Source organism: Canis lupus, chromosome 1 (assembly GCF_003254725.2).
Source record: "Canis lupus dingo isolate Sandy chromosome 1, ASM325472v2, whole genome shotgun sequence".
NCBI lineage: Eukaryota > Metazoa > Chordata > Mammalia > Carnivora > Canidae > Canis > Canis lupus.
The window spans coordinates 51,457,217-51,484,419 of NC_064243.1; the positions used below are offsets into that span (position 1 = coordinate 51,457,217).

The window sequence follows — 27,203 nt, forward strand, 5'->3', positions numbered from 1 at the left end:
AGTGGTTTGGCACCTGCCTTTGGCCCAGGGCGTGATCCTGGAGACCGGGGATCGAGTCCCACGTCGGGCTCCCGGTGCATGGAGCCTGCTTCTCCCTCTGCCTGTGTCTCTGCCTCTCTCTCTCTCTCTCTGTGTGACTATCATAAATTAAAAAAAAAAAAATTAAAAGTTATTATAGCTAGGTATAAAATCTTTGGCACATGTATTTTCCCTGGTGTTACCCTGTTTCTTCTGGTATAAATTATTATTGTCAAAAAGTATGATGAAAGTTTTTATAAACAAACTGGTAATTTTTTCATGGATTTATTGGGGTTTTTTTTTCTGTTTTTTTTTTTTTTTTTTTTTGGTTAGGCTGTGTAATTTTTTTAAAAATAAGCCCAGTGTTGGCTTTTAAGGAATACAGTTTACAGTTCTGGGGAACATGATCATCCTTTCAATATTTAGCTTTAAGTTGTCATTTTTTAGGAATATTTTCTTGAATTGTAATATTTTAGTACATATTCTGTTCTACTGCTCTGGGTTTCCTCTCTGGGAATTGGTCTATGGTTAAGTCTTTTTTCTATCTGTAACCCTTTCTAAACCCTGTTCTATCACTGTCTGTGGATTTTTTATATTTAAAAATTTCCCCCTTTCATCTTCTGTTTGTCTTAAACTTTTATCTGGTGTAAGTATTCTTTCTTGTGTGTGGGTGGTTTATTTATTTTTTCCTAATTTGGGCTTCATTTCTGAATTTTTTTTTCATTTTAAATTCTTTTTTGAGTCTTCTTATTTCATTTTTGAATTGTCTTCTGATTCTATTTTTTTAAATGTCATATATCACTTAAAACCTAACTTGTTTTGAAACATTAGCTTACAAGTTCTTTTATATGGGAATATATCTTGTTAACATGCTTTTATTATCTTTAAAGACATTGTTATGTTCCTTAGTCTCTTTTTTAAATAACAATTTTGTATGGGGCTTGAAAATTATTATCTCTGTACCCTTTTAGTGAAGAGGGATTGGTCAAGTTAGCTTTTCTATCTCCACAGCTCTAGAGCTTCCTCTTCTATCTCTACAAAGTGGTTAAAAAATGTCATTGTACTTTTTATGACCTGTCTTCTCTCCTGCCTTGCCCTTCTTATAGGTGGACATCCTCTTTGCTTTCCTCCTCTGACTGGGTGCCACTCTGCTCAAATTGCATTCTATTCCTTGGTGGAGGGCTTTCCACTGGAAAGGAGACTCTTTCTCAGACTCCTGTCACTACCCACAAACTGCAGTGGCTCAAACCTCTACGAGCCTTGCAGGTTGCCCCACTTTGCCTCCAGCATCTGCTGATAGAGTTCCAGTCCTTGGGTCAGGAGACACCCTTTGCTTCCTCTGCCTTCTCCTGCATAGCTGCTGACGCCACACAGGTATTATTTTTTGCCCCTCCCATGCAGATTCTGATGGCCACCAGGTACCTTTCACACAGGTTAATTGGAGCTTCTGTATACATTGATTCAGCTTTGCTATCCTGGTTGCTTTCTCTGTCTGTTTATATGAGCATATTAGGAAAGATTCAAAACTATGCCACTGTCATATTTCTTGAATTCTTCTCATTTCGCCTATAGACACAGACTCCTGTGCTAAAAGCAGTAGCTTAGGAACTTCAAGTCTGAATTTTCTCAAGAGAAGACCTCCTTGACTAGAGGAAAGTGAGGACCATGGCCATTTCAGATGTCTTTGGCAAGTTAGATATCTTTTTATTGGCAAAAAAATAGAAATCCTTGGAGGATCCTAATTATGGTAAGTAATTACCCAGAAACAAGTTGCCCTTCATTTAAACTGTCAGGATAACAACATAAAGAAAACATCATACTTCCAGTCTCTACCAGTTCAGGGTATGGTGCAATCTTAAGGCTGAATGCCAAGAGTACAGGCCAGCTGTTACAAAATTTAATTAAAACAGTTTTGATAATTAGCACAACTTGCATATGAATGTGAAAATATTTCTTATGTGAATATACCGGTCACCTTGTCAGTTATGGGGGGGAGAGGAGAAATCCTACAACATATGGAGCTGTGAACCAATTATTAAAAAAAAAATCACACACAACTTGAAATTGCTCTTGAACTATCCTCCATTCTTTGTCACCCTCGTAAAAACAATAAAAATAAAACCAACCATGCAGATCCCCCCAAACTTATTCATATCTATAGTGTAAGAGACAAATTTCATTATCCTTTATTTAAAATACTTTTTATTGAAATTAATGGAAATGAACTCAAACCAGTTTCAGCCGTGGTTATTCTACAGACTGGTTGCCTTAAGTCCCAACAGCCTGCATTAGGATCACAGTTTAGCTATTTCCTAGCTCTGACTTAGAATAATCATTTTTACTTTTGTCATATTTTTACTTTTATTTACTAAAGAATAACAAATCACCTAGACAATTTTCCCCCTTCTCAGTATTTTATTCTGAAAGGTCCATTGCTTTCAAATAATATTTTGCCATCGAAGCTTAGTATTACAACTGTTCTAAAAATGTCACATTTGGAAAGAGGAAGAAAGAATGTCACACCTGCTTTTTACTGTCTAGTACCTCTAACATTCCTGCCATCATCAATCGAAAAAATGTGTACAATAAACTCTGGTTGTCTTCTCCAAATCCTTGTTGTTATCATCATGGCTTTAGTAACCTTCCTGCCTGCACCCCTCCCTCAGTAGTTTCACAGTGTGATCATCCTACTGCTTTGCTCTTTCTATAGGCTTCTTGCAAGGGTTCTTCCCTCTGCTTGCCCACTGTAAGCAAGACTGTATGGTCTTTCAGCCTCTTGGTGCTCACTGTAAATGCTCCTCCTGGCGATCTATCACTTCAGCCTAGATTTCTCTCATAAGTCCCCAGCTCACTCATCCAGATATCTCCTTGTCATCTCCACTTCACTTGGGTGATGCCCAATGGCTACTCAGAGAACTTGGTATGTCCATGATGGAAATGAAACCATAGTGTCATATGCTCCTATCCATTTCCCCAATTACAGACCTGCCTCCCATCATTGCTCCCCATCTGAGTTCCTTGACAGCACCATATGCATGGTATTGAAGATAGAAGACCAGAGCTATTTCTGGATCATGGGCTCTTCCTTATGCCCACTTTAAAACTTTTATTTATGCCTTGTATGTCTAGCTTCTAATTATCTCATTTCTCATTCCAATTTCTCAGCCCCCTGATTAGCATTTTTCTACTCCCTCTCTGATGAAATTGAAACTGCTAGCAAGGACCTTCATAGCCTGGGTCCGGCCTTAGCTCATATAATGCCCCATCCTTCTAGCTTAAACCTCAGCCACCCTGAACCCCGCAGTTCCCCAAAGGCAACACTCATGAACGTCTCATCTTTCCTGCCTCACCCTCTCTGCCTACATTCCCCTTCCTCCTTCGAGGAAGCCTATCTTCCATCATTCTGAGTTAGTGTCCTTCTATGAGCCAAAACCTTGAGTTTCCTTTTTGTAACTTTTAATTTTATTGTAATATTATCTGATAAATATCAGTTTTAATACCCCTAAATACTTAAATTTTTCTTTGAAAAAATCTTACTCTATGAGAATAGTTAGGTACATCCAACTACTGATGGTCTGCTGGCCAGCTCTGTTTATCATTGCTGTTTCCAGCCATCCGAATTCTGTTTGGCCCATCTAAATAAAGGCTTGCTACTGGTCACAGCAAGGAAAATGGACTCAGATCATTTCAAGAAGGTTGGGGCCAGAAACCCATCTATTCATTCTAACTTTCAACAAATATTCATTGGGCATCTATGGGGTGTTCAATAACGTTCACTGATGAAGAATTGGAATTAAATGATAAATAAAACAGCCTTAGTCCCTGCTTTCATGGAACTTGCAACATGAGGAACAGGGAAGCACATTAAATAAACAGATAAACATATTATTTTGTAATTATATGTATCACTTAGCAAGAGAATGTTTATTGTCTCCAGCTGAGTTCTTATTAGCTTCACATTCTTACCTGCTTTCAATTTCGTGATTCCCTCCCTGGTGAAGGTACTGGCAGCCCTTTCAGAGGTGAGAGTGGATACCTCCTGGCAACATTCTGAGGAAAACTAGAAGAGATTATAGCAGCTAGGGGCCTCCTAGTTGTGGTGTAGAAACTGGGGAATCTGATGCTTCATGGAGCAGCTCTGTAGAACTTGCTTCTAACCAACACAAATGTCCCAAGACTCACTGAAATCCAACTAAGTAGGCTGCATGCCAATTCTAATTACCTGCTCCAGTGATTCATCCATTATTATATGTAATAGAATTAACTGCAGCACTGAACCCACACTTTTGTGGATTATTTGCCATTTTCTTCACAGTTTTCAACATTTTAAAAATCTGTGTGTCAAGTCAGAGATTTAGGAATAATGAGATTTCCTTAGATTTGTCCTGGGTCATGATTTACTTACAATGAATTGACACTGAATTTGCTTAAATAATTTCCTACTTCTTTTTCCTCCATATTCTTGTCCTATAAAGAGGGAAGGGAGAAATTTTTGTGAGCATCTCTCCTGAAGCGCTACCATTCTCTGCAATCTTAATGCTTTTTTTTTTTTTCAAATTTTTACATTTACTGGCTGAAGAATTACAGAGCATCTAGATCTTGTTTTGAAGTAAATGAAAAAGTTAACATGTCTATTTAGCTTTCCAAGCAGTTCTGTTTGTCTTCGGCAATTCTCTGATGCTCAGTACAAACCACTATTTTAGGCAAATCACTTTGTGTAATTTTGAGAGTAAAATGTGGATGGAGTTTGCTGCAAGCATTAAAAATCAGCATCGTTAGGACTTATTTTCCTCTTGAATTTCAAATTTGAGGCTTAGCGTTTGATTTGGGGAAAAGAGGCAGGCGGTGCTGAGTCTTCAGTTCCCATCCAGGGTTTGGGGGCTGCTGGTTCTTGTCCTGGCAGCCTTCATGGCTGGACCAGGAAGCAGCTGTCTGGGGAGGAGAATGTGCCCAGGAGGAGCTTCCACACTCATGCAAAGGCCCAAGTTTAAGCTCAAAGTTCAGTAATTGCAGCTGGATGGCCAGTTTAGACAATCAACAGCAGAAAGACTTTAAAAAAAAACCTCAATTTGATTAAAAAGAACAACATAAAAGTTTATTTCACTGGAGGCCTTGTGTAAGAATCGAGAAATTCAAACCCAGAGGAAAAAAATTATATGCATTCAGCCAGCTGATGTCCTGACACTTCAGACAACAGTCAAGTGAACCATTCCTCCTCCCTGCTCATTTCACACTTACACGATACAGAATATTAAAAATTACAATTCTAGCTGCCACTGTGGTCTGTTTTCACAGCTAATGGAATTTGTGCAATAACAGACATTATTGAGTAGTATACATTCCCACAAATTATCCCGGTGCAGTTTAACTGTTACTATCATATCTAATGTGACCTTTCTAACTATTGCATTGCTTCGATAGGACGCTTTTATCAAATGATTAATAACATTTGTAATGCTGTTAAGCAAGAGGAAGCACATAGCCAGTTGTATGCTAGATGAGAAAAAAAGTATTCCAAAAAAAAGGTTTAAAGCACATCTGAGTTCTGCTGTTCCTTATCTGTATACATATATGTATATGGTGGCTATAATGACATGTCGGCAGAACAGTGGGCTAAGGGTTCCCCCTCAGACTCTTATCTCAGGTAAGTATCCATTAACTTGATTTTGTTCTTCATCTAACTGTTAGCTTCTTGGGGGAAGAGAGGATTGTGCCAGGCCACCTAGTTTATAGCACATGAAAGCACTCAGTAAGTATTTGTTGCCTGACTAAAGGATTGCACAACTGAAAACCTCGGGCAAGAAACACATGCCAGGGCACACAAGGACCAGTTACAGAGACATGACAGCAAATCTGAGACAATCCAGAAGCTTCCCCCAGGACGAGTCTGCTACAGTTTGTCTGATAGTATTGTACACCTGGTGAAAGGGATAGGTAGGTCATTTCTCATCAAAACTGCAGGATAAATAACAATACCCTCATCTGCTTCCTACAAAAGAGAGCACTCAAGACGAACCATTAACCCCCTGGGTTTGTGTGAAAGGTGCCTGCATCCTTTAAACGATACACTGGATTTAAATGAAAATGCACATAATTTAAGGATGAGAAAATTATTTTTTATCTGTGCTGGAAATAGAGTGACTCTGGTTGCATCTATTTGTTTCATACAAACTCTGCTTGCAGGCATTCTGCATTTATCTGAGGTTTGCAGAGCATTTATTTCTCAAGGTATGTCTGACTGCTCTTGCTTTTTTCATCTTTCAATACAGAGATCTAATTTCTGTACAAAATCATGTTCATTACACCGAAAATCATGCTATATTTAATGATGCAAGTAAATTGAGAAGTAGGGTGAGATCTGGAAATATTTCTCCTTTAAAATCACTATTTCAAAATCTCAGCTGAATTTCCAGAATTAATTTAATGCCTGCCCCTTGTCTATGTTCTGGAGACATTTTCAAGGTGATTCTTGGTGTACTTTTTTCACCTCACATGAATAAAAGAAATCCTCATATAGTGTGTTAGAATGTCAGCTCCTTAATTCTTGTCATTCAGTCTCTGTAAGATATAATAACCTAAACTCACAGTTAGACAGTGATCCCCTGGATTTTCCCCGGAAGATACCATGTCAGGTTTAGCGAAGAATAGTTCAGAGGTGACTTCCATCAAGGTTCCTCCACGCCTTTCATGGCTAGTCATCAGATGACAAAGCAAAAATGGAAGGAAACAGGGGTTCATCTCAAAACGTGTAGGGGGTTATGGCTCCTGCACATGCATAAAGCAAGCACAACTTCTTTCTCATTTGTGTAAATGTGAAAACGAGAGTTTTGATTGGTGGTTTGCTGGTCTCTGCTCTCATCTCTGCTCCTAGCATCTTCAGCTGGCTTCCATGCTTCCTGTGCTCCTCTGCCCCAAGTTGGAAGAAGAGCTAAGAGCATGAAAACCACACAAGGACATCCTTGGGCCAGCGCTGAAGAGGGCTGGGGTCACTGGCTCCCATACTGAACTGTCTAGAAGGCAGTCCTATGGTCCACCAAACCCTCACAGAAGGCTGGGAGAAGTAATCCTAGTTTCTGTACCATTATAATAAACCAAGGAATTGTAAGTAGAAGAAATTAAATTATACCTAATTGAAAGAAGTCTTGTCTTATAAGATCGTCTGTTGTAGGGTCCATATCTAAATGTCACAGGCTCTTGAGAATCTCTTCTCTTATGGTTTTCAGTTTTTTATGGCCTTTGTTTTTTGTTTGCTTGTTCTAGCTTAAAAGCTGCTGTATCAAAATCATGGAAGGTCTCTGTGTATCTAGTGGCACTCTGGGGGCATTCTAGAGCTTAACTCAAATTTTCCCATGTTTTGATCATTTTGCCCATCACTTGGCAGACAGAGGGCAGTGTAAAATGTGAGTTCTAACACAACTGTTCCTTAGAATCATGGGGCCCTGGGGGAGAACAGACCACGAGGGCCTACTTCAGTGTCTCAGATCCCACCGCTGCTCTCTGGTCTGCTGCTGAGTAAAACCAGACCCACAACGTAATTAAATTGAATCAACTGATGAAAATTCTTATTTTTTGTATAAAGTTTAAATTATTGAAAATACCTTCATGAATATAAGGGTATTGGTAGTGTTTCCCTTAATATGAAATTATAAATCTTGATCCGGCCAAGTACATTCTAAGGGGGAAGCACTGGAATAATCGCAATTATCTTTCTTGTGTCAGTTCCGTCACTGCAATTTCAAGTGTCCCTTTTGAAGTAATATAATAATTTTCTTATAGGTTTGTTAAGAGTGTTGCTTTATAACCCCCAAGTGAGGTCAATAGAATAATGGCCCCCAAAAGAACCATGAATATCCTAATCCCCAGAACCTGTGAAAGTGTTACCTGCATAGCACATGTCATTAAGTTAATGGTCTTGAGATGGAGAGAGTGTTCTAGATTATTCAGCTGGAATCAGTGAGCACAGTGATTGGTTCCTACAAAAGGAAGGCAAGAAGGTCAAAGTTAGAGGGAGGAGATGATGGGAGCAAAGGTGGAGTGCTGTACTTTGAGGAGGGGTAGTGGGCCAAGAAATGATGGCAGCTTCTGGAAGCAGAAGAGACAAGGAAATATTCTTTCAGAATTAGCGCAGCTCTGCCAACACCTTAACTTTTTAGCCTTTAAAACACATATTGGACTTCTGAACCTTTAGAATTATAAGGCAGTAACTTTGCGTCCATGGTAAGGTGTTAAGAGCAGCTATAGGAAGCTAATGTACAGACTATTTCAAGCTAGCTTCTCTGAGTATATCATGGTCTGTTTATGACTATCTTCCTAATTCTTTAGGTTGGTGTCTGTAACAAACCCTTGTGAAAAATGACCTTGCCAGCTAGTATCTCTCTTTTATCACCAATGGACAAAAATAGGAAGAGGCAATTGTGATAAATATATTTGCACTGCTAGTGATTTGGATTACATTGGTTAAGAAGGAGATTTTTACTTAATTCTGTGGGGAAAAAGGAGAGGGAGTGATTCTGAGGGAATTTTCTTATATGTAAAGAAGAGTTAAAAAGAAAAATTAGTTTAGTTTTCTGCTTCCAGGTGTTTATGTGTCTTTTTAGTGATTTATGGAGCTTCTGTGGCCATTTTGTGATCAGGAGGGGATTCAGCTGACCCATGATAGAGGCATAGAGGAAAGCTGGAAATAATCTGGCTCTTTGATGGTATTTTGAACCACTCAATTAGCTAAACAACTGTGACGCTGCCCTAACTTGGGACCTCTTGATTCATGCCACTGAACAAGCTTTTTGATACAACTAAATAGGCATTTGTTGGTCATAGCTTCAAACTTTGCAGCAGTAAATGGGGGAGGGGTGTGGGAGGAAAGTAAATTTGAATAAGAGAAAGGGAAAGGGAAAAAAAGTATATAAATTATAGATGCCAGAAATTATGTAAAACTAGGAGGAAAATTAGTTTCAATAGCTTTAGTAAAATGAACCATTCTATTCATTTCTTGATTTACATAGTCTTATTTCTTTTTACTTCATTCAGAATGAAAGAGATGACCTCTGTCTGATGTAAAATGCATAGTCAGAATCACATGTACATCACTACAATATTAAAGCATACTTGTGTATTACAAGGCCAGAGTATCAGAGAAGTCCAGATAGTTTGAACACCCTTGGATTCACATGGCCAATCAAATTATGTCATACAATATGCACTATGTGAGAAATGTGTTTACCTATATAGAATTAGTCAAAATTCTATTAACATACAGTAAGTCACAGCATAAAGTTTCCTGTGGCTTGTGAGAGCAGATCATTCCTTCTCTATCAATTCCACATTCAGGGATTTCAATTTGGTAGCTTGACACTGGCCATGGTGGGAGTTTTTATACCACAACAATCAACAGATGCTATTAATCTGAGTTCCCCTCTCCGAGAGCCAGTTGTTACACATCTACAGCGCACCACTGGGAGCAATGACAGTTAAGACATGGTTTCTACCATCATTAATGATTTTAATTTTAGTTACTTTGGGCGATGCCATATTCCTAATCATAATGTAATGACGTGATTAATATTTTAATTTGCTAAATCAATCTGCTCAAATTTGCTGAATCGATCTACTAAAATTAATTGCTAATGCTAATAGTACATTGCAAGACTTAACTATCTGAAGCATTTTCAAACTTATTTTGTTTGACATTTTTTTTCCTTTTCTGTTATTTTGTCTTTATATATAAAAACCATCTAGACTACCAGGAATTAGCACTAAGGGAATCTATAGTTCTGTTTCCCATGGTTTCAGGCCATAAAGAGAGTTGTGCTAGGACTGTGCACTGTGCTGAGTCTAACAAACAGCAGCATTCTGGAAACTGCTAGGCTGCTTATTGTGGGTCATAACACATAACCCTGGATGGAGGCAGGGTCTAATGGCACTAATAATCTGGGCCTTGTTTGACACATATCATGAACTGAAAGTGCAGGAGACTAAATGAAATCAAATGTCCCTTTCAGTTGAGAAAAGAACAATGAGCCTAAATAAGTTAGGATTGATGAGTGGGCAATTCAATCACTTTCTGCCTTTGGGCAAGTCATTTTACCCTAAATGGAATTCTGGTTCTCACTTGTGAATCAAAAGGGGATTGAAATGAATGATTTAAAGTCATGCAAAATGACATGTTGCTCCCAGATGACTAAATCCAGGAGGTCTGAAGCCAATACTTGCTTGACATATTTTGTAGAAAATCCCAGAAAAACACCCTAAAATAAAGGACATTTCATCCAGAGAGGGTGGAGTAAATTAAAGAGAAGTTCATTCATTCATTCATTTACTCATTTTTCCATCCATCTGTCCATCCATCCATCAGTCCGTCCATTCATCTATCCACGTCTATGTGACAGACCCTGTGACATGCTAACTCTGGGCAGATATAACACAGTCATAAAGAGAGACCTAAAAAGAGACAAAATATAAACATGTATGTGTGTATGTGCATTCACACTTGTATGGAGAGGTACTAAGCAGTGATGGGAATAAATGCATCCTATGTGCAAAGCCTTGTAACCCTCTTTAGTGTCTGTAATTGTTCTCTTTTTGCTTTCGACATTCCATTTCCATCATGAGATCCAGGAGATGGGAGAAGAGGGAAAGAGGTGTTTGGAACTGATCCTGTCCAAGTATTTCATTTCCCTTGCTACCTTCTCTCCTTCCTAGTCAGCATCACCTGGGCATGGGAGGAAGTTTAGATGGCCTCATACTAGCAAAGTAGAGCATCTGCAATCAACCTCATGTTGCCTTTGTATTTTCACTTTCTCAGACATTCAGTTGAGCTTGTAGGTCATCTTACAGGGTTCTTGGGTGTGGGCCTCTGTCCTTGTACCTGTTGTGGAGGTATCCATGGTAGGAATGGGTTCTTGGTCTTTTCTCTTAGCACTTATGATGCTTGGTGGCTGCATCTGAAGCTCAGTGGCTGGCTGGATCCAAAGCTCAGCTCACAAGGGTGCTGTTGAGATTCACCCTTGACTACCATCCTGTCCTGAGCTTTGACATGTCACCTCTAGTCTCTGTTAGGATTTACTTCCCTGGATGATGTCCTAAGAAACCAAGTACAACAGCCAACTACCATCCTTTACCAATATGTTCATGAACCACAGGATGCCCTTCTACCTTTTCTATTAGTTTATAACACACACATGTAAATAAATACATAGGCACACATACCTCCATACGCACACAGGACTTGCATCCTGAGTGGAAGGTTCTGACTCTAATACTGACAATTTGCTCTTCACCTCTTCCTCTCCCCTGATATAGCCCCTTCCCGGCTTTTTTTTTTTTTTTAAAGATTTTATTTATTTTATTTTAGAGAAAGAGTAGAGGGAGGGGCAGAGGAAGTGGGAGAAAATCTCAAGCAGACTCCTTGCTGAGCATGGAGCCCAACGCAGGGCTCGATCTCATGACCCTGAGATCATGACCTGAGCAGAAACCAAGAGTCCGAGGCTTAGCAAACTCAGCCGCCCAGGCACCCCCTCCTTCCCTGCTCTTTACCTTCCACCTGCTTCCCTACTCCCAACTAAAAAGGAAACAGATCTAGTTCATATTACTAAATAGCACATTTTTTAATAATTACTCATGTAATTGTAATATAATGTGTCTGTCTGATACTATTGTAGTAAAGCAAAGCGATAGTGATAAGGATTAACATGTACCTGACACTGTTCTAGATGGTTTGCATGAATGAACTAATGAATTTACAACAGACAGTTGAAGTATATACTGTTATCATCCCCATTTTAATGAAGACACTGAGGCAACTTGCCCAAGGACATACAGGTACTTAGTGGCAGAGGCAGAGATGGGATTGGGATTTACACTCCCAAATCTATACTTTGCCCTACCATTAGAGGAAAAGGATGCAGCATTAGTAAAATTTCATAAAAAATAAATAGATAAATAGCAAAATGATAAAGTACTCCGAGATGGTAGGACATATTCAGCAAAGAGTAAGAGATTTGGTATCATTGGAACTTTGGTTGTGGGAGCAGAATGTACAAACATTAAGCTGGAAAGGAAATCCGGGGGGCAGATTCGTTACCATGATGAAGAGTTTAGGACACACCCTGAATACATCCAATGAAAGACATTTCAACGACAAGTAGCATGGACAGCATATTTTTTAAAGGAGGCTTGGCTGCACCCTCCTGAAGAATAGATGAAACAAGAGAGAGATTGGCGTTGGAGGATAATTGGAGACTCTGCTTATGGATTAATTCATTTAACAAAGATGAGATGACCTATGCACCAGGAATTAATATGACATGTTACAGACCAGACAAAATGGGTGGTTTGTGGCACCCAGAGTTCACAATTTAGTGAGTGTGGCAGGATGTAAGCAAATACATAAGCACAATGAATGCCCTAGTAAAGGCATCTGCAAAATGCAGTGGTACTGCCAGGGCGTATTTCTCCTGGGAGAGAACAAGAAGGTTTTCTTGCAACATGCAAAGGCATGTTTCATGGAAACTGAAAACACTTGAACACAATTAGATTTCTTTAAGTTTGGCAACAAAGTAATGGATCCCAAGTGCCTGGTATATTATAAGTTCTTAATAAAAATGAAATCGTTTAAAAAAAATGAAATCGTTTGCATATCAGTTACCTTGGTTGACCATGGTCCTTGTACAATGACATAAGTATTGAGCAACCATTGCTTTAGAGTATTTGATTTACTCCCAAACTAAATGCAATACATTTATTCAGATTTTTAAGACTCATGGGAGGCAAGTATGATACAAGATAGCAGTGGTGAACGCACACAGTCCCTCCCCTCAGGGAACAGTACAAACATCTTCATAAACTTTGTTGCAACTGAGACATGATGACGTCACATCATCTGCACAAGTGGCCCTGTGCAATTAATGACAGAAGGCAGGAAGCACAAAGTCTAGAGAACCCAGGAGCAAAAAGAATCAGTGATACAAAAAATTTGGATATAGAGCAGAATTGCAATGACCATCCTAATAGCAATGTTAGATCTCTAGAGAAACTGTCTCAGCAGACCTGGAAAAAGCAGGGTTTATTTTAAGAAGAGCAACACTGAATCCCCAAATTGTGTAATGAGGAGAATGAGAATGACCCTTTCACTCCATGTGGTTTTGAATTTTCTCTGTAACCTTCACTGGCTTAAAGGAAATACTCCTCATACTACATACTAAGAAGTTCAGTCTTATGACAAAGAAAGCACAGTGACATTTTAAAAATGCTACTGTGATATTGTGATTTAAGATGCCTGTTTCCAGAATTACAACCCAGTATACAGATTGTATATGTTCCCATGTGTCATTGGTATACAATTCTAAAATGTCAAAATAACTTGATTTTTAAATATCACATTTGCTATAAAAGAATTAGACTTAGTTATGTGGCCCAAGGTTAAACTCAGAGACAGACATTCTATCAGACAGATAATAGATTTTCATTTAAAAATTGGTGGAGGACCCCCCCCCAAAAAAAAAATTGGTGGAGGTTTTAGTTGATAAATGCGATATCCATAATCTTATATACTCTTACCTAACCAGCCAATCTGCATATGTGTTGTCAATTTATGAACTATCTTATTGTCATAAATAAAATACATTTTACAAAGTACCATGTTACTTTAATAAAGATGAGATTTTCAGCATTTTATGTTTTTTATCCCCTAGATTTATTGTTATACCACACAAACTCAAAAAGATGGTGTCATTTTCTATAAAGATATTCTGACCTACTTGAAAGTCCCCGGAATCACTGGCAGACGTTGATGTGTGCCCCGTTTTAACCTGTGAGCTCTCTGGGCTCCCTCTTCTGTGTCTTTCACAAATGACCTCTGTTCTTCAATCACTTTAGACAAAATGACAGCAGGACCAGAATAGTTTAAGAAAATGTTGGCAGAGCCAAAAGAAGACCCTTTCTCTCTCCTCAAAGTGAACAAATCAAAATGTAAAGAATATGGTAAATATAGAGGAAGTAGACTGACACTTTTATAGAAGTAACCCATCATGAAAACAAGAGAGGGCTCTTTGGCAGCTGTTTTGTAGCTTACTTCTAGCGTTCCCTCTGTTACCCAGGCACTGTTCCTAACTATTTATATGCCCTAGCTCACAACCTTCCCCTAGGAGGCAGGCACTGGTGTTGTCCTATTTTGCAGAGAAGGAGACTGAGGCACAGAAGGACCAAGAACCTTGCCCACGTCACCCACTAGTAATAAAAGCGTCACGACTCTGGGGCCAGAGCCTCTGGGTTCCTCTGTCCTGCCTCTCTCCTACCTGAGAATCCACAATCCACGTTAGCAACTTGCCTTACACACGTGAAAACACGATCAAGCTGGCTGATGTGCTTTTTAGTGGTTTGGTGGCAACTCGCCTGAAACCTTCCACATTGGCTCCTCCGTCTATGACTACCTCCCTGGAGTTCTCCAGACACCCAGATTACCTTTCTTTCTTTTCATTTTACCAGTGGCATAGTCCAATTCTTTCAGCACTTGGAGAAGAGCAATTTGGTTTTCTAATTTTAGTTTTACCACAAGATAAAAACAGCATGTAAGCTGAAGCATGCCAAAAGGTATTTTGTTTTTAAGAAGAAATTTAATTGAACTTTAACTGATAAATCTATGGAGATATTTTTAACAATAGGGTCTTCGCAGGTCTCCTCGCCTGCTTCAGGTAGTGTTGCAGGGAACGAAGACTGGTTCACAGACTGGCAGGTGGCGGGTGTGTGCATAGGCCTAGCAGGACGCAAGCTCGGGGGAGACGGAACATAGTCTTTCTAGGTGGTGAGAACAGTTCGCTCTTCATGCGATGATTCAAGTTCACTTGTAAATATTCCTATCATGCTGGGAAAAAAATTGCTTTTACATGCTACAAAACAATTAGTACCTGACTTGTGTTTCACAGTTGGCATACTCGATTTCATATACTTTGTGAGTTTCCATATTTCCAATAATTAGCATGTGTTTCCCCTGTGATGGGTTAGCAGGGCATTCAAGCCATGTTTTTCCTTAGTGCAAAGCTCATGAACACTTGTGGTGCCATGATACTCTCAGCTCCCTGACCACCAAGTCCTCTGCCATTTCTGTTTTCCTAACTGGGGACAGTCCTTACAGACTCTCTCCAGGATCTCCTCACTTTACACAGTTACAAGACCACAATCTTTGTGAAATGATTCCAACTTGCCTCACCGGTACTGCCCTGTTTCCGAAACCCCAAATATGTATCTTAAATCTTTAGGCGTTCTGCCCAGATGTCTCACAGTTTACATCTCACACTGAACTTATGCCTATGATACAGCCCTGGCCTCACATCAGTGCCATTCCACCTGCTTTGCATGCTGGAAGCCAAGCCAGTACATAGATTCCATCAAGTTGTTTACTCTCCCATGTCCAATTAATAATCATCCAGTCCTGTTCAGTATTCTCGCATTCTTCTTCTCTTTTTCCTGTCATTTTTAACCTACCTTCTAGGTCAACACCACAGTTCAGGCTCCTCTGCTATGCTCTTTTAGCTGATAATTCTATCTCTAGACATTTACTCCTGTATTTTGATCTTCCTAAAATATGCTGTACTCCACAGTCTGGTTATATTCTTTGCATACACACACACACACACACACACACACACACACACACACACTGAATTAAAGACCTAAACAGAAAACCTGAAGCTATAAAACTCCTAGAAGAAAACATAGGGTAATACCTTCTTAACATTGATCTTGGCAATGATTTCTTGGATATGACACCAAAGTAAAAATAGACAACTACATCACACTAAATAGATTCTGTAGCACAAAGGAAACAACAAAAGAAAAGGTAGTTGACAGAACAGGAGACAATATTTGCAAAGCTATGTCTGGTAAGGAGTTAATATCCAAAATATATAGGAACTCCTACAGCACAATAGTAAAGCAACAAATAACCCTATTTAAAACTGGACAAAAGGCTGGGGCATGTGGGTCTCAGTTGGTTAAGCATCCAACTCATGATTTTGTCTCAGGTCATGATCTCAAGGTGGTGAGATTGAGCCCCATGTGGGGCTCTGTGCTCAGAAGGGAGTCTACTTGAGATCCTCTCCCTTTCACCTTACCCCTATGTGCATGCACTCTCTAAAAATAGATAAATCTATTTAAAAATGGACAAAAGACTTGACTAGACATTTCTCCAAAAAAGACCTACAGTGGTCAACAGGTACATGAAAAGGTGCTCAACATCACTCATCATCAAGGAAATTGTGAATAAAAACCACAGCAGATAAACCACCTCACTGTTAGGATACCTATTACCAAAAGGTAACAAGGGTTGGTGAGTATGTAGAGAAAAAGGAATCCTGCATGCTATCGGCAGGAATGGAAAACTGTATAGCTGCTGTGAAAAGCAATATGGAGGGTCTCAAAACATTAAAAGGGAAATCCTACCATATATGACCATGTGAAGGAAAGTTGAGGAATTATGCTAAGAGAAACCAGACACCGAAGGACAGATACTAGATGATTCCACTTATAGGAGGAATCTAACGTTAGTCAAACCCATAGAGGCAGAGAGTAGAATGGTGGTTCCTAGGGTCTGGGGGAATAGGGAGATGCTGCTCAATGGATATAAAGTTTCCGTTATGCAAGATGAACAAGTGCTGGCTATTCTTTCTTAAATGGCACTTAATCATGTCAGCCCATTGTTTGAAAACCATCTTTATTTTGCTCGTGTCTGAAGTAATCAGTCCGGACACAGTGGGGACAGAAGGCACCTTCCTGCCTCCTCAACATCCTCCAATACTGAACGAGGCACTGTCTCTTGACAGTGCTGTGCCCAATTTCTGTCCACAAGCCCTTGCTCAGAATGCTTGTCTCTTGCCATCTTTCAAGGCTCATTAAGATCCTTCTCCCCCATTGAAACCTGTCCTGTTTACTCCAGCGTATAATCATCTCTACTTCCTATATGCCAAGGCTTCTTCCTGTATACCCTTAACATGTACCCCTTATTTAGCATTTAATCATGTACTGCATTGAAATTTTGTTTTGTGAGTGTATTATTTTCTTTTCAGAGAATACCAAGGGAATTAACATCATTTAGTACATGCTGTCTCACTTAATCCTTACGATAACCCTGGAAATTAGCTATCCATTCACAAAAAGTGAACTAAGGCCCAGAAAAGTGTAGTAACTTTCCACTAGTCACAGAGTTTGAAAGTGGTGGAGTGCAGTACATACAAGTGATCGGTTTTAACCTCCATCTACCTTATTGCAAACCCCGAGCTGCTCTCCAGAAAGGCAGCATGTCAATAATCCATTCCTTCCATAAACTGCTAATATTAAAACACAAATGCAAGGAAGTAAGTCATATTTCTCATCTTTTTCCTACTGACTAATATCCCTATATCTCCTTGACGTTCAGCATGGCACTATAACTACTTTAAGCTATTCACTATATCTTTTGCTTTAGTTTTTTAGGTGAAATTGGACTAAGAAATATAAGAACTCATGAGTTTAAAGAAGTTTAACAAATTTGTATTTAATCCTTGCAAGATAATTACATAACAAAATTATATGCTGATGTAAGAGGCAGCCAATACTGCCATCATAACAATGTCTTCTTAAAAATTGCTTTAGGACATGAACTTCACCTGAATTAATCCTTTCCAAATCTCCTGGATTCTACTGATTTGGTTATGTTCATAAAAGTTCACAGTATATTATCTAATTCAAGGATAGCTTTTGTAAAACAATGCCATGTTTTGCAATTAATACCAGAGGTAAAAGCCACAAACGATCTGTTTTTAACTCTGTCCCAACTCCTGAAACTTTTGGACTTTCTAGATCTACCATATGTTTCTTGCTTCTCTATTTGACTAACGCGCTCATAATCCCAAAATACAAGTATCTCCTCTCTACCAGTGACAAAATTATACTATTTTTAGCATTATGTAGAGATGTGATAAAGGAAAAAAAAACTTTTATATTAATACATATTTTGCTCCTTTTATTGCCCCCTTGATTTAAAAAAATGCTATTTTAAAATTTTTTAGGAAATTCCTTTAACTCTATGACAGATGACAGAAGGTGGGAATGATCAAAGCTACAGAACAAGGGATTATTTCTTTTTTATTTATTACACTTGAAAGTATCACTCATCAACTGCTGCAGTTAGGAGCATACGATCCCTGGATAATAAAGGTTAAGTGTGCATAAATTCGAAATCTGCTTACAACTGACCTTTAGCTGTCTTGTTAGCATTTTTGACAGAAACTTAAAATAAGGTTATTCCATAAAATAACTTGATTCTCTATTCTCAAGTCCATATTTTTTACTCAATAATTAATACCTCCCAGCTAGACAGAGCCTTCAGTATTTGTAGTAAAACAATAAGCCATCAAGATAGTGAAAAAAGGTGAGCAGGTCAAAGGAAAGAAGCCCGAGGCTCGGATCCTCACTCTGCCACTGCTTGGAATGTGGTCCCAACATGTCACTGAGACTCTCCAATATTTATAGATGAAATTGGAAAGACTCACCATCTTATAAGTTTGAGTCTGCCTATACATTAGTATATTCAATATATTCATTTGTTCATAGAACAATGTGCCAGTCTTCCATTTGTGCTTATCAATAATATTTTGTTATTGTCTCCATAAAGTCTTATGCATTAACTGTTAGTTTTACTACTCATTATCTTAAAGGATTTGTTTTGCTTCATTTCTTGCTATTGTGAATATTTTAAAAAATATTTTCTATGTGGTTTTTAGTGGCATATGGGAATGCTATTGTTTTTAGTGTGCTGATCTTTTATGCAGCAATTTTTCTGAACTCTCTAATTACAGTTGTTTTTGGATTCTCTGGGTATTCTTTGTAGATAACTATGTCATCCTCAAATAACAAGAGTTTTGTTTCACCTTTGCCAATATATTCATACATATTTTATTTTCCTCATTAGCTGGAACCTCCAGCATAATGTTGAAATTATGACAACAGTCTCCTTACCTTCTTTCTATGGCTTTCTCCATAATGAGAATGTTCCTAAAGTTTCTCTGTAAAGTATGATATTTGCTGTAGGTTTTTCCTTAGAGTTTTTATTTTTTAATGAATGATTTCATCAAATGCTTTATCTGCATCTACAAAGATGATCCCATTTTTCCTCTTCAATCTGAAAGTTTAAACATGATCTTGAAGTATCCTGGTATTTCTGCAATAAGCCTACTTGGCCACATCTTGAACATGCAATTGAATTCAATTTGCCTAGTACTTTTCTTTGATTCAGTGAAATTGGGTAGTAGTGGCAAGGTTATGCTGGCCTCCAATAGTGAGTTGTATCCTTTTCATTCTTTTTCTGTTCTTAAAAAGAGTCTGTACAGTTGGGCATTTTTCTATTTTTTAAGGTTAGGTGATTTTACTGTGATTCAATTTTTAACATGTTATTATTTCTATAGGGATTTTTTAAATCTCTGAGTGATTTAAAAGTGTTTTTAAATTTCCAAATGCATGGGGTTAAAAGTTTGCTTTTAGTTAGTTAATCATTTATTTTATTTAATTTTCTTCAGAAATTGTAACATTTTATGACATAGATATTTTGGAACTTCTTTGAACTTACTTTGTGGCTTGCTACTATTCAGTTTTCTGTGCTGTCTCTGTATGCTTGTAAAGAACATATTTTATCAGGCAGCCCAGGTGGCTCAGTGGTTTAGTGCCGCCTTCAGCCCAGGGCCTGATCCTGGAGACCTGGGATTGAGTCCCACATCAGGCTCCCTGCATGGAGCCTGCTTCTCCTCTGCCTGTGTCTCTGCCTCACTCTCTCTCTGTGTCTCTTGTGAATAAATAAATAAAATCTTAAAAAAAAAAAGAACGTATTTATCAAATTACTGAATATAAGGTTTTATGTAGGCCCATTAAGTAGACCTTATGTATAAAATTTGTCTAAACTGGTAATATCTTGGAAAAAAAGTTACAGTTGAAAGAATGTCTCCTACCTTATGCCAAGATAAGTTACAAATGAATTCATGATTTCAATATAAAGAAATCATTAAAGTATTAGAATAAACCATTATACATAGTCTTTTCTAATTGTTTCTATTCTTTCTGCTACAAAATGGGGAAAAACTTTTTTAATGATGACTCAAAAATCAGAATCCCACAAAAGAAAAATTTAAAAAATTAAAATTAGAAAAAAAGAATCCCACAAAAGATTAAGGAATTCTAAAACAAATGAAAATAGTCTGCATGGCAAAAACAATTTTTTATAAATTTATATAACATACAAAGTTAAATCTCCCTAAAATAAAAGAGCTCGAGAGAGAGAGAGAGAGAGAGAGAAGAAAACAAATGTTACTGGGTACAAAAAAATGCCAAAAGATATGAAAATACAACTCACAGAAAAGGTTATACAAATAGCTTTCAAAAATATCTTTAAAAGGCTATTATTCTCACAGTAAGAGAAATGGAACTTAACACTAAAATACTATTTACCTATAATATTGTCAAAAAGTAAACTGTAATAGCATTTTCTTCAAATAAACAAGAGAAAACAGCTACTGTCATTTATTATTGATGAAAATATAGTTTAGTACCATCCCATGAAGCACCATTGGCCTTTTTCTGTCAAAATTGCAAATATATATATATACCCTTTGAGAAGGCAATTTCTCTTCTAGGAATTTATCCTATATTTTATTTATCATTTATTTTTTTCCATACCTTTATTTTTCACTTTTCTCTGACATTATATTTTGAGTGTGGTTCTTATAAACAAATTTGTAACCTAAGTATATTTTTCTTTTTTGACAATCTCTTAAGAGAATAAGATAATTTAATCTACCTATACTTATGATGATTACCTATATATTTGGATTCATCCTACATATTTTCTCCTTTCCATGTGTTTTCCTGTTTTCCAAACATCCAGGTAATATGTCTGACCAGCCTTCTGTTGGGTTGATAGAGCCTTATTCATTCCCTCTACTCCATTCTGTTCTCTTGGAAATTAATTCTATTTCTTTTGATGGATATCCTTACACTTTAATATGTTTAATTTTGAAGTTAACCAATAACCTTGTCCTCATCCCTATCAATGCAAGGACCTTACTTGGACTCAGATCCCCTTCCTGTCATCTTCTCTACTTTTCATTCCTGGTATTGTGACTTCACTTTGTAACCTCACCATAATTGAATGGTTTTTAAAAAAGTGTTATAGTTAATGCTTCTTTGGTCTTATTTTGTTCAACAATTTATTTACTATTATCTCTTGCATCTCATTTCTTTGTCCTGCATTCAGCTTACTCTTTTATCCTTCAGTGAGGACAGTGATCTCTGGGTTAAAAACAAATAAACAAACAAACATCTCCATCTTGTCAAATGCATTTAATTTGTCTTTATGTTCTATGGCAGTCTAGCTGAGTATGGCATTGAAGATTAGCAATTATTGTTCCTTCAGCATGTTGAGGGGTTTTTACCTTATCTTGTGGCCTCTATTTTGTTAATGCAAAATGTAATTTCAAGCCTAATTTTGATCCTTTATATGTAATCTGTCTTTTGTTTCTAGTTACTTTTAAATCTTTTCCTTGTCTTTGTGGAGTTTTAGAAGTTTTTCTGAAGAGTGTCCTGATTTACATCTTCAGTCTGAAGATTCACATCTTTCTTCAATTATGAAAGATGCCCAGCCATTATTTCTCCAAAAACTGCCTTCCCCTGCAGTTTCTCTCTGGAACTCCCCCGGGTTGTGTGTGGGAGCTAGTCAAGTGGGGGCTTCCCTGTGCTGCCTCTGTATTGGCCTTCTAGGGTCTATTTTCATCCGTGATCAAACTATCATCCAATGGTTAGATTCTGAAGTTAATGATATTTTATATTCTTTGGAAATTTTATTTAGTTATTTTCTAAAAATGAATTATTCTATGTTTTAAGCACTTAAAAAAATTATTTTCAGATTCTATTCCATAATTCCTAGTTGCTAGTTCCACAGTTCATTCCCTTTCTTATGGTGTCTCTATCACCATGATGGTGGTAAGTTTTAGTTGGGGTTGCATTTTCTGTGGCAGCCTATGCATGTGAGTATTAAAACTTTTGCATTTGCTTTGTCTGGGCCCCGGAAGTGTCTTTCCACCATCTGAGGACACTATTTTTTTTCTTGACTTTAGATTTCCCTTTGGGTTTCTGTTTCTCAAAGGAGATCTTTCCCTTCAAGAGCTTTGTCACATATCAAGCTCTCTTCCTGTTTCCACAAGCTTTCTTTCTATTTCCACAAACTCTTGGAGAGACTATCTGGTCCCCTTTGCACAGATGGGGCAGTCCTTGTAGGGCCCCGGTGCTATGCAAAAATCTCAGCTTACTGCCCTTCTCTTGCCAGATGCCCTATTTTTCTAAACTCTGGAGACATTAAAACCTCAGTCCCAGTCTTGCAATCTGGTCTGTATCTGATACTCTCTTAAGTCACATGACATCACCTCTGTGACTCTGGACTTTGTCTTCATCTCTAGCATCTGAGGATTTCTTGACATTAACTTTGCATTGAACACATTTTGGCGTTTTTTAGACTTTGTAGCAGTTAAAGAATCCACATTAGTCTTGTCTGCCATCCTGTATGAGGTCTCTTTTTGGATTAAAGAGCATTTTTCATGCTAAGAAAGTCTTACATCGAAAATTTCATGTATTAGTATGTAATTTTAATTGTATATTCGGTATTACTGAAAAAGTGTAAAATGACATTTTTTCAATTATTCACCATAAACATATCTACATGCATTTGAAAAATGAAAGTACATCTATGTTTGAAATATGCTACATATACTATCCACAGACAGTACTTAATGCCCATATAATTTGTAAGATCTCTCACAGTAACTTACCAGCTTCCTCAAGGAAGAACAGTGGAGCTGAAGCATGATTTTAGAATTGCCATAACAAGTTTAAATGAAGTTATAATATATTAATACCTAATTATACCTTTTCAGATTAGTTTGTGATTCTAAGCAAGATTCTTGGTTCTTATAGGAGTTGTAATAACAGATATTTCCAATTATATTTCATTTGTTAATTGAAGCAAGGATATGGAAAGTATGAGAGTAAGTTTCTAATTTGAGTTTCTAATGCAAATCATTAACCTTACTGTGTTTCTGACCTTTCAGGATAGCATTACTACCTTACACATTTGTTATGGGGATAAAAAGTTATATATGATAGGCTGAATAAAGTTAGAATTTTATTGCTTTTGACCAAAGGTCACTGTAAGATTTAGAGATAACTTGTGAGTACTGTGTGATCTTTAAAAAGTTGTAAAACATAAATTTTAAAAAGAGAGAGATTCTGTGAGTAAAACTACTTGATGTTCCTTGAGTTAACATCCTGGTGGTCATCAATCAAGATATTACTGTGTAATTTTACCTGATGTATCTAAAATGGCCTTTGTTCTATGTCCTACTTCAAAGAGCTTTCTTTTAATTCTGGATTTCTTGAATAAACTTTGAAGAAAGATTCCCAAATTTTATGAAAGTTTGAAAACAATGATTTTTATAGTAATACTAAAGAAATATAAAGTGTAATATGTCATTAAAACAGGTTATCCTAAGAGCAAAATGATTTATATAACTAAAAAAAATTCTATTGCTAAATAAACAGTAAAAGTGACCTTTTGTAAACTACACCTAAATGAACAAAAGAAACCATAGATTTAGAAGAACTCTAAGGGATAGTAGTCATCATGTGACAAATACACAAAGACAAATAAAGGATCTCCTCACTTATCTTTTCTTTAACTTTTGGTTTTAATCCTGAATTATTCTCAATATCTAGATTTTTTTAAAATAAGAACTTATATTATTATTACCAGTTTATTAATTATGAATATACATTAATTTTTTTGTTTTTGATGATACTATAAAAAATAGAAAGTTTTCCTTCTCAAGTTTTTCAAGTTTTAAAAATAAGCAAATGAGCAAATTAATCCCCAAGGGATTTCTAGTGAAATGAAGGTAAATAGAAGCACCAAGCACCAAGCCATTCTGATTGTCTATTAAAATACTCATAAAATTCCTGAAATGTAAATAATAACTGTAATCCTAGTGGGAAAATATAGCATGTTATTAGTATAGTACATAAAGCTGTAGAAAACATAAATCTATAGAAACCTACATGCCCCATCATGCTACAGGGTTGGTTTTCACCACCAGGTTCTCTGTGCACTCTGCCATGGTCCCAGGTCTCAACTCCAGAGATGGCCATTTGTCATCTGGCCATTTTTCCCTTAGCTGAGTCTGCCTCTCAGAGAGTTAGCACAGTGGACAGATTCAAAAGGTCAGAACTAAAATTCAACACATGCTTATTGAGTCTTCACCCGTTATGTGCCAAACACCATTTCAAGCAATGACAACTCCCTGAACAACGAAACTTAAGAAACAGCAATGAATAAATGATAAAGGCCACCCTAGCAAATCAAACAGGGCAGTCGGCAGTGGTAAGAGAGCCTCACTGAAGCTGAAATCTAGATGAAAGGAGTTGCCAGCAACTGAGAGGCCTGGAGAGAAGGGGAGCAGTGCTTTCAAAGATACTCTCTAAGGAGCAACACATGAGGCTAGGCTGGTCAGGGAACAAAAGGCAGCAGTGTCTCCAAAGAGTAGGACTGCAGAAGGATGGTATGAAGCAATGGGACCCAGGGACAGATTAGGGAAGCCCTCTTGAGACATGAGACAGGAGCAACCACGGGTCAGGACCCATGACTGTGGAGAATGGAAACAGGAAGGCGAAAGATGGAAACAAGGAAATGAGTTAGGAAACTGTTGCAGTAACCAAGGTGAAGCAAGCTGGTGGCTTAGACTAGCTGGCAATATGCATGATGATGGGAAAGGAAATGAAATCAGGATTTTCTTGGAGATAGGATCTGTGGATTACTGATGCGCTGACACAGGATTTGAAGGGAGGAAGTCAAAGATGACAGCCCAGTGCTGGGGGTGGGGTGTCAGGAGGCCCATGGTAAAGTGTATCATGTAATGAGAACAGAGGAGGGACAGGAGGTTTAGACAAAGTGAAGACCACTGGTGACCTGGGGAGGAGCACCTGCAGTGTTGTGGTAGAAAAGCAAGCTAAAGAGAGAATGGGAGGAGGCATAGACAGCTTTACCATGGATGAGAGAAAATGGGACAGTAGCTGGCAAGAGCTCTTCAAAGGGAACTCAGATATATTAGTAAACAAAACAAAACAAAACATACATGAAAGCTCTGGATTGTAAAGGAACATAAGAAGGTTTTCCAAGGCCTAGGCCACATTCGTCACCCAAAACACTATTACAATAAAGGGAGGAATCCAAAAAGATATGCAAGAAGCAAATGAAGTTATGTACAAAAAATGTCTACCTTTATGCATAGAGAAATATCGATACTATTCCAAAGAGTTTGTGACCTGAAAATATAGTAGCAAGTCATTATTCCCTTGTTTAAGGCAACAGATCTACAATGATAGCAGATATACCACATAACAAATGGGTCGGAGGAGGAACTTGCAGGAAAAGAATTTCCAGTAGAAAGGAACTGCTGTGGTCCATGAGCTGAGTTAGAGATCTACAGATGATCTTTTCTCAGCTTCTCTCCCTCAGTCTTTCATTCCATATTGCTACCTCTCAGTTGCTCCTCCTTTTTTTCTCTCTTCCATTATTCTTTGTTCCATTGCTTTTCTTTCTCTTTGAAACTTTGGAGAATAAGAATCACGTGTGCTCTATATTCACTGTTTTAATACATATTGTGAAATGGAGGGGGGAAATGCAGCTTTATGTTACTTAGAAAAGGTACTGTTAGGGATGCCTGGGTGGCTCAGTCAGTTGAGCATCTGCCTTCAACTCAGTTCATGATCTCGGGGTCCTGGGATCACACCCTGCATTGTTGCATTCCCAGCTCAGTGGAGAGTCTGCTTCTCACCCCCTCTCTGCCCCTCCATCCCCACTCATGCTCTCTCTGTCTCAAATAAATAAAATCTCAAAAAAGAAGAAAGAAAGAAAGAAAGAAAGAAAGAAAGAAAGAAAGAAAGAAAGAAAAGACACTGTTAAAATATAATGCCAGAGGGAGAAAGAAAGTAAAAGGGTAGAAGACACAACAGACAAACTGATTATGGCAATGTTAGTATTTGAGTAGACTAAGACACCCTGCATTAGTGTTGATGAAGGGGATGGAGACATAAGGATGAATGGAACAGTCACCCGGAGGATATAACAATGCTGAATGTCTCCGTGCCTAACAACATAGCCTGAGAGGCAGTATCACATCCTGCAGCCAGATACCTTGGATTCAGATCCAAGGAATGCCTCTCTCTAGTTGCAGACCTTACACATGTTATTGAACCTCCTTAATGCTTAGGTTTCTCCATATTGAAAATGAAGATACCCCAAAAAGACACACTTCACAAGAATATACTGGTGTGCAATCCCTATTAGATTCTTATTAGAAATTCAGTTGCTAATCTCTTTTCAACTGTTTCTTTTCCATTCTGTTCTTACATATATCTTTTCAACATACATATGGTGGGCTTCTTGAATCCTTTTCAATATTGTTTGTGCCAAATGGTATAATATTAACCAAAGAACCCCAAGACAAATACCAAAATGCTCCCAGGGTCAATTATTTATTATTCTAATCTGTTAAGATGTAAAGGTCAATGATTGCAACCCCATTGCTAATAGAATAAAGACAAGATGACATACTTTAGGTTGTTAGATGAGTTGCTTAATATAATCCTCTCAAAGTCCTGAAGAACATGGTCCTCCTGAGTTGGTGACAGCTTCATAGCTGATCCAGCCATGCTTCGCCCCATTGTTGTCCTCACATAGCATTTCTTCTCTCTCCTTTCAGGTAGAAATTGAGAAGCTGGATTACCATCATTATCTGCCTCTGTTTTTTGATGGGCTCTGTGAAATGACATTTCCCTATGAGTTTTTTGCTCGGCAAGGAATCCACGACATGCTGGAACATGGGGGGAACAAGATTCTTCCTGTCATTCCACAGCTCATTATCCCGATAAAAAGTAAGTGAACAGGTGAAAAAGCATCATTCAGTATATAACGTGCCGCTTTGTGACAACTTGCTAATTAAGCAATAAAACACAACAGACTGAGGCTCTCCCTAGGTTTTGTGGGAATTTTATAGATTGACTTATAGGACCAGACATCCCAAATCTACAATATCCCATTATTGATACTACACTGAAGCTTAACC

General features: G+C 37.8%; 1 protein-coding gene across 4 annotated transcripts in view; it reads left to right on the forward strand.

Moving 5' to 3' along the window:
* PACRG (parkin coregulated) overlaps nt 1-27,203 on the forward strand; it is a 516,291-nt gene that overhangs the window by 258,582 nt on the left and 230,506 nt on the right. For all 4 annotated transcript variants that reach the window (XM_025422696.3, XM_025422698.3, XM_025422699.3 and 1 more), the window contains exon 3: nt 26,841-27,012. In XM_025422696.3, coding sequence (XP_025278481.1) covers nt 26,841-27,012 — 172 coding nt within the window. The remainder of the gene's footprint in view (nt 1-26,840; nt 27,013-27,203) is intronic.